Source organism: Daldinia loculata, assembly GCF_022478755.1.
Source record: "Daldinia loculata strain CBS 113971 unplaced genomic scaffold F4817scaffold_2, whole genome shotgun sequence".
Lineage (NCBI taxonomy): Eukaryota > Fungi > Ascomycota > Sordariomycetes > Xylariales > Hypoxylaceae > Daldinia > Daldinia loculata.
In genome coordinates this window covers 121,292-134,011 of record NW_026054856.1, presented here as the reverse complement: position 1 = coordinate 134,011, position 12,720 = coordinate 121,292, and the positions used below count along the sequence as shown (strand labels likewise).

At 48.2% G+C, this 12,720-nt stretch overlaps 3 protein-coding genes across 3 annotated transcripts; 2 read left to right on the top strand and 1 right to left on the bottom strand.

The window, feature by feature from the left end:
* Positions 1–4,519: 4,519 nt before the first annotated feature.
* On the top strand, positions 4,520–7,729 carry F4817DRAFT_78628 (uncharacterized protein). The gene is made up of 2 exons (XM_049307893.1): positions 4,520–4,805; positions 4,899–7,729. The coding sequence occupies exons 1-2, from the start codon at positions 4,726–4,728 to the stop codon at positions 7,522–7,524; spliced, it is 2,706 nt and encodes a 901-aa protein (XP_049163420.1). The 5' UTR covers positions 4,520–4,725; the 3' UTR covers positions 7,525–7,729.
* Position 7,730: 1 nt separating this feature from the next.
* Positions 7,731–9,754, bottom strand: F4817DRAFT_364641 (glycoside hydrolase family 28 protein). Its single transcript, XM_049306778.1, has 3 exons — positions 8,736–9,754; positions 8,490–8,644; positions 7,731–8,391 (listed from the first exon to the last, which is right to left on the bottom strand). Exons 1-3 carry the CDS (start codon positions 9,262–9,264, stop codon positions 7,834–7,836), a joined length of 1,242 nt encoding a protein of 413 aa, XP_049163419.1. The 5' UTR covers positions 9,265–9,754; the 3' UTR covers positions 7,731–7,833.
* A 1,182-nt stretch (positions 9,755–10,936) lies between these two features.
* F4817DRAFT_323276 (uncharacterized protein) lies at positions 10,937–12,130 on the top strand. The gene has a single exon (XM_049301491.1). It carries the CDS (start codon positions 11,055–11,057, stop codon positions 12,018–12,020), a length of 966 nt encoding a protein of 321 aa, XP_049163418.1. The 5' UTR covers positions 10,937–11,054; the 3' UTR covers positions 12,021–12,130.
* The last annotated feature ends 590 nt before the right edge of the window (positions 12,131–12,720 follow it).

The window sequence follows — 12,720 nt, the reverse complement described above, 5'->3', positions numbered from 1 at the left end:
AGGAATGACCTTCTTCGACCGGGCGTACGACGCGGTACGGGGCTAGGGGAAATACTTTGCGAGTACCGCCCTGTGACATTGCGGCGGCGGCCCTACGCTTCCTGGCTACTTGCATGTGCTTCTCGAGTTGCTCTCGCACGAGGGATCTGGGCCGCCTTTTTTTTAAGCGATTTGGGTACTGTTGGGCGGTTTGGACTAAGACATTCTAAATCTAGACCGGCTCGGACTTGGCGTGGGCCTGTGACCGGGGAGATGGGCTGCGTGGTCTTCGTAAAGCTTGATGGGTTCCGGTTACTGGTTACTGCGGAAGTTCTGGGGGGGACGTCTACTGATGTGTCTATAGGTTAGGTACCTACCTAACCTAACCTAACCTAACTTGTCTTCGAGATGGCATGGCTTGTTGAAGGCAACGTTCGACTGACTACAAGACTTCGGACGGTTCTGTCTTGCTCTACTCAGGGAAGGGCCCCTCGACACGACGAGTAACATGCGTCCATCTAGTGTAATGTGATGATAATCATCTTGTCATTTGCCTTGTGCCCAAGTTCCACGTCTCGCCCCCCTAGAACCTGACTTGGTTCGTCCGTATGACAACTCCGAACGTCAATGCAACAACAACTAACGCCCTATATCTTGTACCGCGCGAAGCGGCCGTATACATCGTAGGGCATATATGCCCATTGCATCGAGACTCGTCTGTAGCGGACCGTGCCGGTTTTTTTTTTTTTTTTGCCACGGCAAAGCCCAAGCCCCAGGCCCCAAGCTATCCGTCCTACAGCAAGCTGCCACGCAATTGCGGTATTGTGGGGAGATCAAGCTTCCTTTAACAGCCTACCGCTCATGTTCAGCTTCGGGTTGATAACGATCTCGCCTCCACTTCGGTTTCGCTTCTCGGCCCGGGGATAGGCTGCCCGTGGGGGATCGAGGGTGCTGGGGCCGGACGGTTGCAGATTCCGTTATCGGGTCGGGCTTGCGCATTCGACGGCTTGGTAATAAGTATGGGGTTTGCATATCTACAGTAAATTTTTATAAAATCTCGTTTGTCGTCAACACGATCACGCGAGACGCTGTATTCCTTACGATATCTACTAGTGATTTGCTCCAAGTTCATATCAATCGACTGCGTTGGTGCTACTGTCTACATGTAGGCGAGGATGAGCTGGTTTGCCTTTTCTAGCATGGCAAAACCTTCTATTCTCGGATGTAGGTATTGGTATAGGTTGCTTGATAGTTTCTATCTATCACCGGCCGTAGCGACGTGGTTCCTGTTATAGAAGGGCGGCGAATTTACACGACGTTTTAACCCCTATCAGGCTCGCTACATAATAATGACAGGGCGATTTCTATGCAATAAGGATCCAATCCTTTCCTATAGTGACAATCCCGTAAAGGTATAATCTAGCCCTACATGTTCTAGACGGACCAACTACTATCTATTCATAGTCATTAGTAATAACTACCATAAGTATCGTGATGATCGGGTTCTTTTGTTAAATCCGACCTTCGTATTATATATCATAAAGGAGAGCACAGCAGTATCAGCGCTGAGCTGTCCCATCTGTGCCAAGGGGCACTACGGAATATCACCCGTATCCAATGGTTAGGTATATTTCCCGATGTTATTGACAGGCTGGGAGTTAGGCTCATATTCTCAGCCGTTGTGTCCGTGTCGACTACGAGCTCGACTACAAACGCGAAGGTGTTTGCTACTATGAGACTTCCTTCATGTATCGAGCACGTATGCGTGCCTACTTCTCGGCAATATTAGCAACTTCACCGAAAGTAGTACAACGTTAGACGATGTAACGGCTTTTTTTTTTTTCAATCAGCACTTTGATATTAACTTCGACATATCTACGTAATTACCATGCAATATCTCATACTTGTGCTACGTCCTATCATCTATCATCTCATATTATCTATACTCTAATCGAACTGTTCTCATATGTATTCTTGCTTGACAAGTAAAATGAAATATGTAGATATAATTATTTATAAATTTTATATGCCTAGACAAACGAGGCTATCTCGCATTATTCTATACCCAAGGTACCTATGGTTATTGAAAATTTCGATGGGCTTACAACATGTATCAGCAAACCGTGTTGATACGTTTGAGCTATTTCTTCGAGTGGGACTAACAGCAAACCAAGGCCTCGCCCGATGGTTTCTCTACGATATCCGTGCGAGTCCATCTCAAGTCATCAATCGGGTAACAGGAAGAACTTGGATCGGATGTTCTCCAGACACGAAACGTGGACTTGAGGTGTCATGGTGCCTATTTCAACCAGTGTGTGTTGGATCTTCATATTTATCTCCAAAGAAGTCATAACAGTTCAACTTCTGGGTCTGACAATCCTCATCGTTGTTCGTCTGAGATTGGTCGCCTTTTATGATTGTCTTAGTTGATGCGGTATTGAGCTAATCGGGATTGTATGACGAGATCTACAGCCTCACATACGATTAGAAGGGTGGCGCCATTCTGCAGAACGTAGTCTGCGGCCGGAACTTTGATCTGCGTGGATAGATTACCTTTTCGCAAGGGCTGGGGAAATAATTGGAAAATAGTAAAAGTGTGGCAACCATCACCTTCATTGAGCGAATCAATATTTTATTTGGTGGCCCTATGGTGACCCTGTGGTGATTCTAAGGGGTCCCAGCACAACGGAATCTCGATATTGTCGATATTAAGATGCATGGCGTCGGGTGTGTATCTCGGCGAATAGCGTGTTTTTCGTGGTATTTCAATACTACCTACCTTGGCGATCATGAGAACTGCATCCGAGGCATCATAGTTCATGGCTGGTAGACACACAAGAATGTGGTGAAACATTGGGTAGAGACACAGGTCAAGAGGACCCTTCTATAACAAAAAGCTGTCGCACAGGTAAGACATCGGAGTTTTGAGCTGCATGGTAACTCGCAGGGTCCAGCTGCTACCAGGTAGCTCTCTATAGGAGCTATCTCTGGGATGAAGAAACCGTCTACACGTTGATAACTTCCAAGCCAACGAACCCCTTTACTTACAGCATGCGGGACGACAACTGTTGACTGTTGAGGACAGTTAGGCAGGTCATATTCCGTCCTATATGCATTCGAACTTGATCGATTGCATAGCCTAGCTGCAAGTCGCTTTACTCCGTAATAAAGCTCATTTAACTTGTTTTCGGCTTCGCCAATACTACTTTTACGTACACGAAGGGCGCATTCTGTAATACGACAAACGTAGAGGTCATGATTTTTCTGTCTTGTGCGACCAAGGCTTTATTTTATGTATGTAAGTTGGTATTCGATAGAAGTCGTAATCGAAACTCACCAGCCATCGTAGCTCTACTCCTTCAGCTTTGCTGACCACCCTTCTTCTCAGCAGAGTTGTGATACCCCTTGCCGAAGGCGGCGCGCAGCACAGCATCGCGTACCAAGACGTCAAGATAACATGATGATTTGATGGCGCAAGTCATGGCTGAAACTGTCAATGCTGCTCAACCTACGCCTTGTTTAGACGTCGGTGAGGCGACGCGTTGGCAGGCGAACATGTCAACGTCGATTCTCTACAAGTTCGTGTACGTACATACATAGTCCAACGCCCGAAATAATAGTTAGTAAATACTGTAGGTAGGCATACACATTGATCTCTGTGTACGGCGTGTACTCGGGCGAGAAGGGTCCTATTTATTAGGGGTACAGGTATATTTCAATGTCATGCAGGGTAGGTATGCAGTGCGACGACGCATGGAAAACGGAGTGGTTCAAGGGCAAAGCCCATAACAATGGATCATAGATCTCACTCGATAAACCTGCGGAGTAAGTGTTCCCAGGACCAGCCAGTGCTGCCAGTGCTGCCAGTCAAGCAATTTGAACTGCCTGGATAGGATTAGTGAGGGGCAAAGGATTGTCGGTTCATCGTGACTAGCCCAGATACGGATGTGTTATGGATGTAACTCTCAGACGACGAGATTTGTTAGTGAGACCCGTAGAAACCGTAGAGACCGTAGAGACCCCTGCTTTCCACCCCGCTTCTTATTCCATCATTTGCATACGAGCTGCAGTAGCAAGGTCCTTTGGGAACCATCAGGAACGCGGCGAACTTACACTTTTACTACCTACATTAGGTATACTAGTATAAATCCACGGCACTTGGATAAGCTATAATATAAGCCTCTATATCATTTTCGTCATTAGCTGAGCGAACTAGTACCACAGCAGTCCGCAGCAGCTCACAGCAGCTTAAACCCTGAAAGGTTGACGAAGACGAGCGTGGAGACGGCAATGTCCGAAGCCACTGACCTTTGAGGCGCTTTTGGAGGTCCATCCTTTTTAAGACGCACTGCCTCGCTGCTTGTCATTTGACGTCTTTTAAGTCTTTCTAAGCGCTACTTTGAACGGTTAAGAATTGTCTTGTCATCGACATCTTCACCTGTCAAATCACTTACGACGAGTTCACAGCTGGGGCTTGCGCTTGGAATTACCCAACTCTTAAACGTCAGCGAATCACGACTTCTCGTACGTTGCCGCTTATCCGTCTGCTGTTCCGAAGTTCCAAAGGTTTCAAGGAGCTAAGCTACAGTTGGCGGAATCTACTTAGAGCTGGTCAGCAAGGCTGAGAAGCAGGGCGTTCGATTTACATATCAACTGCATTCTTTCTCCCCTCCTCAACACACCCTGGTTGCCATGTTCCAGAAATAACCAATAATCCCCCAATAAAGCTGGTTGAATATCTCCAATATGGTTGATGTCGACATCGACGCGTTCCTACGACAAGGCTATTGGCCTAACTCTAGAGCTAAAAGCCCAGATTCAAGATTGTAAGTTCCTATACCCTCCAACCAAAATGGCGTGGGATGAATCCATTGTGAACCAAAGTTGGGCGACTTACTGATACGTCATATGTAACGCAGCGCCACCTCGAGTACACCATCAAGCCAGTCCTCTTATGTAAATGTGACGGCTCCGAGTAAATTACCATTTCACGCTCGTCGCCAGCGCGATTATCCTCCTCCGCCATGTGTTGAGGATGAGACGGCGTCGCTCGCAAAGGAATATAAGGCCACGGTTCCAGTTCCAGGCGAGGGACCGATACACCGGGGGGATATTGACCAGCTGCCTATCCTCCTCCCTGTGCATGAACATAATCCGGAGAGGCGCTTTGTTATAGTTTCGACCTCGTCCGATTCTACAGGTGATTCCTCGGGAAATGCTAAGCAGCTACCGAGGCGACCCAAATCTAGGGATTCAAACCCCGAGCTCGAACCCGAACCCGAACCTACCTCTTATGAGGCGAACACCGGTCGCAAATATGATGCGCGCACGCGTCGCGAAGAATCGCCTGAGGCCAAATCGGACACGCGGCCAAGCCGTGAGAGACGTCGTAGCAAACTTGAACAACTACCTACTATAACTACAGACATTGAGCCTGATTCTCGGAAATCCGATACGAGGAGATCGAAATCTACGACAAGATCTGAGAAAGGCGACGAGAATTACTTTCCCCGCCGTCATTCTCGGCTTCAGAGTGGAAGTACGCTTTCTCCAGATGTCATAGAACATGCTAGCAGAGGAAGAGACCGAGCATACTACCAAGGGGGCTCAGATTCTTATTCTCAAAATCGCAATCGCTCATCTCACCCTAATGTTGAGTACGAGAAGAGTCCTCGAGATGATAGGAGATATAGAGATAAGCCTCTCAAATCGGCCAAGTCGACAAGCCCTACTCATCACAAACGACACTCGACTGCGGATATCCCTCAACATGTGCGGACATCCTCAAAGGTTGCCTATGAGAATCCTCCGCCGTACGCCGAGCTTCGGTCGCCGAGAGCTGACGATACTAACCGTAAACAACGTGAACGAGATACAGCGTCTCAGGTCTCATCTAATTCTGAAGAGAAACCAGAAGTCCCGCCTCATAGTAAATATATCTACTCAAGTGATGAGGACGCGTCATATCGAGCTCGTCCCCGCCGTCATCGAGAATCAGTCGTGTCTACTGACGGAAGATCCTACCTCCAAAGCTCAGCAGAACTGAGACCTAGTAGCGATCGAAGATCTCGGGGCGCCTCTCCGCTTCCATCTTCACGAACCTCCCAAGTCTATGAGAGGGAATCGACTTCGTCTAATCCGCGCAGCTCTACGTTCCCAAAAGATATCAAATTTTCACGAAGCGAACATCGTTCTCACAATTCATTGACCCGTTCCTCTACGGGAAGATCTGAGCTTAAACCCTCTGCTCCGATCGTAATTACTGCCGCTGCCGCTGCCGCTGCCGTAACTGCAACCGCTGCGGCCGTACATTCTGGTTCCCCTACTGATCCTCGTAGGTCAGGTATACTTCCATCACCTAGAGTAGGATCCATCCAGCAAGATCCTCGCTCGTCCACATCAGCATTGTCGACGAGTCCTCAGAGACACGCACGCCAGCCGGTAGAATCCGGTTCGCCAAGGAGCCTTGTCAGCAAAAGTTATTATATGCCTCCGTATAAAAGATATCTCGACGAGGTGCAAGCTGGCGAACTCCCTAATATGCGTGACTGCCCTCGTAGGCAACCAACTACAGGACACATGGATTGGCTAACACTTCCTCGTTGCGACAACTTCGACATCTGTCCGTCATGTTACGAAGTCACATTTTCTCAAACCGAATTTGCGCACCACTTTGTTCCGACACCGTTCCGCTCGACAGACCGATATATCGTCTGCGACTTCGGGACTTCTCGATACTACCAAATCGCGTATTTCCTAACAAGGAAATACGGAATGGCGGATCTAGCCATGTTTCGAAATATCGCTAACGTCACCGCTAAGAGCCAGCCGTGTTCGGGGGCGAGAGAAACCTCCCGGATCTGGTATTCAGTCAAAGATCCCCGCTCAGGACACCCTGTTGAAAGCTTTACCGTCTGCTACACTTGTGCGAAGACCGTTGAGGCTTTACTTCCGAATCTGACGGGCCTTTTCGTGCCTATGGACTCCCCGGCTGAAGCTACAAGGGGTGTCTGTGCGATGCATCAAGATAACGAACGAAGATTTTTATTCTATTTCGACCTTTTAGAGGCGGCGGCCGATAAGGCCTTAATAACTAAGAGCACGCCGGACGTTCAGGCCTTAGCCGATAGACTTCGCGACTTAACGGCTGTTCCCGAATGCGCTCGCGACACCCCGGTCCAAAATGGCAAGTGGTATACGATGCGGTCGATTCCCGATTTTACAGTCTGCGAGGAATGCTTCGGGGAAGTGGTATGGCCCATGATCCAACGCGACAGCAGCTCCATTGCGGCCAACTTCCACAAGAACCCCCAGCTACTCCAGCTGGCCGCTTGCCAGCTATACTCGGACCGCATGCGCCAAATATTCCAATGGGCCGTGCGGCATAACGATATGAGGTATCTGGAATCGAAGGTCAGGGAACGCAGGATGAAAGATCAGGAGTACCACGCCAGGATCGTGGGACTCGACCCGCACCGCTTCGGTGCGGAGTGGGTTGATGCCGAGCTCGACCAGGCGGTTAGAGAGTGGCAGAGGTGGGAGTAAGGAAGATCATCATAATGAATGGATGGGCGCGGTCATATAGATATAGGGGGTAGGCTAGGATGGAATAGCAAGGCAAGGCAAGGCGGGGAGGTTATGAGACCACGCTGCTTATGTGTGACGAAGATGAATGAAACTAGATTTATAGTGACGAGTAATGAGACATGGTTATGGCGAATTCTTTGGTATGAACTTTTGATTTAATAGGCACACGAATATTTATCGGTTGCTCATAACGGTAGCTATATTCCAGACAAGAACCCCTATCTACTTCTCCTTTCATCATCCCATCATTTACTTCCACGATAAAACTCAGCGGTTTCCACTCAACTGCTGCGGCCAATCAGCCGGGCACGTCCCCGTGCAGGGGATGCCGCTCTCAGTCTGGCCCTGGATATTACTACACAAGTACTTGGGCGTACTCTTCCCATCCAGCGGGGTGATCTCGACATTCTCAAAACTAAACCCCGAGCAAGGGCTGCTAGCCGAGCAGTGGATCGCAGAAGCAATATTATACCGACTAGTCCCCGTCACATTGATCCAGCGCACATCCTGGATGGGCAGGCGGCTCTGGTCGCAGCCGCGGGCCGTGTAGATGCACGAGGTGACGTAGATGGGCTGGTTGACGTTCTCGGCGCGGATGTTGGAGAAGGTGACGTTGCGCACGAGCCCGTTGCCGCTGTAGGTTTTGACCCAGGCTGCGTTGGAGCTGTGCGTGCAGGTGATGTTGTCGAAGGTCACGTCTTGCACGAAGTCTGGCGCGTTGCCGGGGTTGTTGCCCAGAGAGCCGATGGTTGCGCAGCCGGACTCGTAGCAGTGCACGTCGGAGACTTGGATGTTGGTGCTGTTGCCTTTGATGGCTATGCAGTCCTGTGGGTGGGTTAGCTGAGTACCTACCTAGTGTTTAAGAGAATAGGGGTAGGAGGGTGGTAGACATATTAGAAGAATAACAAGGGAAGGGGGCTTACATCACCGCAGGTCACTGTCCAGTTCTTGATGAAGACGTCCTTTGAGTTCCAAGTGTCGGTACCGTCAGTGTTCACGGTACTCCATTGGCTGTTGCTGGTTGAGTTCATGTCTAGGTTCGTCATGGTGATGTTCTCGCTGTACGCAACGAAGGTGTCTAATATTCTATTAGCCCTCTTCGTCTTTTATTCATACTTCAACTTCATGATACTATTGGCAAATACGAAGGGAGGGCGGGAATAGCTTACGCCAGAACTGGCTCTGCCTCCAGGTGATTCCATCGATAAAAACATTCTTAGCATGCCAGAGCGTTAAGCTGATCGGCCGTCCGGCTTGGTTACTTCCGCCACGGTTCTGATCATACCAGAACTGGCCCTGGCCATCAAATAATGCCTTGCCGAAGCCACGAATGCTGATATCTTGGCCACCAATGCGCCAGGCCGTAGACCGCTGCGCATACTCGACGCCGATACTGTTTCCCAGCCAGTACTGGATATCCGAGGACCATCGTAGCGTACCGTGGATCTCAATATCCACATTGCTCAGGTCTTTAAGATCCATCACCTTCCCGATGTGGAATGAACCCTCCGTTAAGATAACCTTGCCGTTCTTCCCGCATTGCTTGAAGGCATCGAGGATCTGCTGTGTGTCGTCCGGTTCCTTGCCACCCTCAACCGGTAGAGGTGTTACCGTGCATGTCGAACCTGTGACATTGAGAGCCGCAGAGGCTCCGCTGGCAAGTGCCAACAGAGCAGGTATAAAATATGTAAGCATCATTCTTCTTCTCTTCTACGCCTTATGTTAGTTGAGGAACAAAAATCTTTCCCGAGCCTAGGAAGCAATCGCGCAATCGCTGCTCTTTTCTGGCTTTGGGAATCCGAGTCCTGAAAGACGTGATGGCAGGAAAGATAAATAAAAGCGACTGCATTCCCGTAGGAAAACGGAGCGTCCCATCTTGGTAAAAGCTTTGCCGGACCGGAGATATTTTAAACTACGGCCCCCTTAGTGTCAAAGTCTTCCAGAGCCGTAGAACCAGGTAATCCATATTACCGTCTTGGCTCTCGCGAAGTCCAGGCTACCTCGGTCGATGTTGGGCAGGCGGTGAAATAGGGAGGGGGGATGGATTGCTGTAACGCAAACGAGAAGACATATATTATCTTGATACTATATTAAGGAAAAACGTGGCATCGCGCCCCCCAGAAAAGTACGCGCTCAAATCAGGGTGTAGAGACGGGGAGACGTAGACATGGATATAGGCGAACTCGGCTAATGTGGAGTGGAGGTGGAAGAAAGGGGCGAGGTTGATTAAGCGGATATTAAAAATCCGGGGTCTAGACTACTCCTACTTAACCTAATCGCAGCAACGGGGGAAAGCTTCATAGTCAGGTAGATAACATGATTGATGGAGAAATTTTATGAGGCCAGGAGCTTAGCTGCTCACTGGCTACGAGTAACTTGTTGTTAGATCCAGGATTACCTGGTAGGCACCTATTTAAGAAAATCGTGAACCCCAATGAAGAACCCCATAAGATACTACGAAAACTATCTGTGTTCTACGAGAATAACAACATCATTTTCGATACGACGAATTTATGGAAGACGGTTTGTAGAAATCCAACAACTATTTCCAGGCAACTTTTACAAGAGAAAGTAGAGTGTCTAAAATAGATAGATGTTGAATATAGACGATGTTAGTCGAGTCAGTTGCGTAAAATATAGGGCACAATATCTAACAAGACGCAAGTTAATACAATCCTGTATCTTCAATGGTTTAGGAGGAACTTAGGCGATATGTCACGATAAAGTGTCACCTAGCCCAGACTATAAACTCATTAGATATCAACTATAGTACAAATAATCATCTGATGGAAGCGCAATTAGTCATGTACATTACTACGATTCGTCGGGAACCATAAATGTTACTATATAAGTCTAATGACGAAGCTTCCGAGACTCCTATTCTAAAAACTCCTACGCTTTCTCATGGAAGGAAGCCTATTTATCCCCCTGTACGGTTAAGTATGAATATCCAACTGAGATACTTGTTGCTAAAGCCTCATTTTTCTATCGCGACTAGACCTTAACTTAATACGCCCCGACAAAATAAACACGGGCGATGAAGTCAGTCGTGCACAGCATTGCTGCTAATGTAATAGGCTTTCAAGTCGGAAATGCCATTTGGTTACGTTCTACTTTGGAATGAGTATATATGTGGCGTTTGAGTTTTGTTGATATGAACAAACGAGAACTTTAAGAACCTGGGAAATGTATATATATATACCTATATAAATACCCAGAGCCAGCGCTAATTAAGCAGAGTAGTGTTAGAGGCACGAGGGAATGAAATGCATAGACAAAAACAGAAGATCTCATATGCCAGGAGATACTCCAATTCTGTCTCGAAGGAGGTTCTCTGGACGTCTCGGCGCCATAGATGCGCCTGCTATAGCTACCGATAGACGTTAACAGCAGTACCATCATTATCATCATTAACAAGCACATTCTTCTGCTAACTACACATCTTTATCAAGCACTAATAACAGCATCGCTTCTTAGGCACCTTCCAAATGGATCGATATCCAAATATTCCAGGAGCTTACTTTCCTACACGCCCTATACTTGATAGCTATGGACAACCTGTTCAAGGCCACAGCTTCCCATCAACTCAGGGTTATGCCGGGCAAACAATGACGGGGATGGGAGTTCCCTATCAAAGCACCAGCCAGCCTAGTATGGGGGCAACGAACCTCATAGTCCCGCCTCCAGCCACCTACCAGCCCAACCCGAGGGTTTACAATCCCTACCAGACGACCTATGAGCCAGGTCCTGTTCCACGCTGGCAGTTTCAACATCTTCAGCGTCCACAACGTGAAAGGAGCTCGCATATACATCCATATTATCGCCCTATGAATACTGCGGTAGGTATCCAAGAAGTTAGCTACAGCTACATCCAGCCAGCCTATATCAGACAACCGCCTAGTAACCCCCTTCAACCTAATCAGTCTACAAGTCTACCCAGTCTACCCAGACAACCCAGACAACCCAACCAACCTAAGCAGCCTAGACAATCTAAGAAATCTAGGAAGCCTGGGAATTCTAGTCCGGTCCAGAGGCAGACACATTCACCATCGCCCCAGCTGGCACCTCCAAAGGCTCAGGCACTACCTTCTGAGACCCACGCAGCGCCACTACCGGAGACCGAGTCGGCACCTCCAGAGGCCCAGAGGGTGTCACCAGAATCTCAACCAGCACCGCCAACGACCCAAACGGTACCATCAGAGGCCGGGTTGGCACCATCAGACGCTCAAACGATACCATCGGAGATCCATACAATACTACCAGAACCTCAACAGGAACTGTCAGAGACCCAGCCATTGCCATCAGGCGCTCAGCGCGAACAGCCAGAGGCTCTCGAGATACCCCCCGAGTTCCAAGAAGATGACTTAAGCGGGCTCGATGCCACTGGATGGGATGCATGGATTGACGTTCACATAGAAAACTGGTCTTGGCCTGAAAATACGCCGTCGTCTTGATAAGCTGCCTAGACGACTACGACTTCCTAGGATAGGGGTTCTTATTTAGGGGCGTAAGGGAGATCTAAAAGGGACTAGGAAGATACACTTGGCTTCGAGTTATGTAAATGATTTGGAGGTGCAGCGCTAGGTATAGACGGACGTGGGGATAAGGCATGGCAAATGCCAAGGCATTTACGGATATCGCATAGCGACAGACTTTATTTATGGTTTATTTAAGAAAGCTAGAAGGTTGAATATCCGAATAGAAGCGCCTCTCCTAAGAAAATTATCCCCAAGAGGCCACTATACTTGTCATCTAATTAAGTCAATAGATGCAGTAATTAATATTAAAATTCTTAGTCGGCACTTGAGCCTCTCCACGTCACTATGCTCGAGCGTGAGTTGGTCTAACGGCGGGATAACTGCAAGTCCCCTAAATATTCAAAGGCCTTGAGTATTGCGTACCTAACAGGTAGGGACGGCTCTACCCGCCTCTTCAACTAGGAGATACTAATAAACCTAGTAAATATAGCGCCTTGGTTGTGATGTTTGCCGAGTAGTTGACCGACACTTCTATTGGGTTTTAACTAATCAGCTAATATAACAAAGAATCCAGAGTAGCCTGATGAAGTACTTATGCTTGACCGTAGCATCTATTTATTAGTTCCTACCTTACTAGTAAAGTACTATTATCTTAAATATTAATAGTAAAATTTTT

Coding starts and splice junctions, on each gene's coding strand:
- F4817DRAFT_78628 (XM_049307893.1), top strand. CDS start 4,726: ATGGTTGATGTCGACATCGACGCGTTCCTACGACAAGGCTATTGGCCT. Junction 4,806..4,898: donor AAAAGCCCAGATTCAAGATT/GTAAGTTCCTAT, acceptor TATGTAACGCAG/CGCCACCTCGAGTACACCAT.
- F4817DRAFT_364641 (XM_049306778.1), bottom strand. CDS start 9,264: ATGATGCTTACATATTTTATACCTGCTCTGTTGGCACTTGCCAGCGGA. Junction 8,645..8,735: donor GAGGCAGAGCCAGTTCTGGC/GTAAGCTATTCC, acceptor ATAGAATATTAG/ACACCTTCGTTGCGTACAGC. Junction 8,392..8,489: donor GGACAGTGACCTGCGGTGAT/GTAAGCCCCCTT, acceptor ACCCACCCACAG/GACTGCATAGCCATCAAAGG.
- F4817DRAFT_323276 (XM_049301491.1), top strand. CDS start 11,055: ATGGATCGATATCCAAATATTCCAGGAGCTTACTTTCCTACACGCCCT.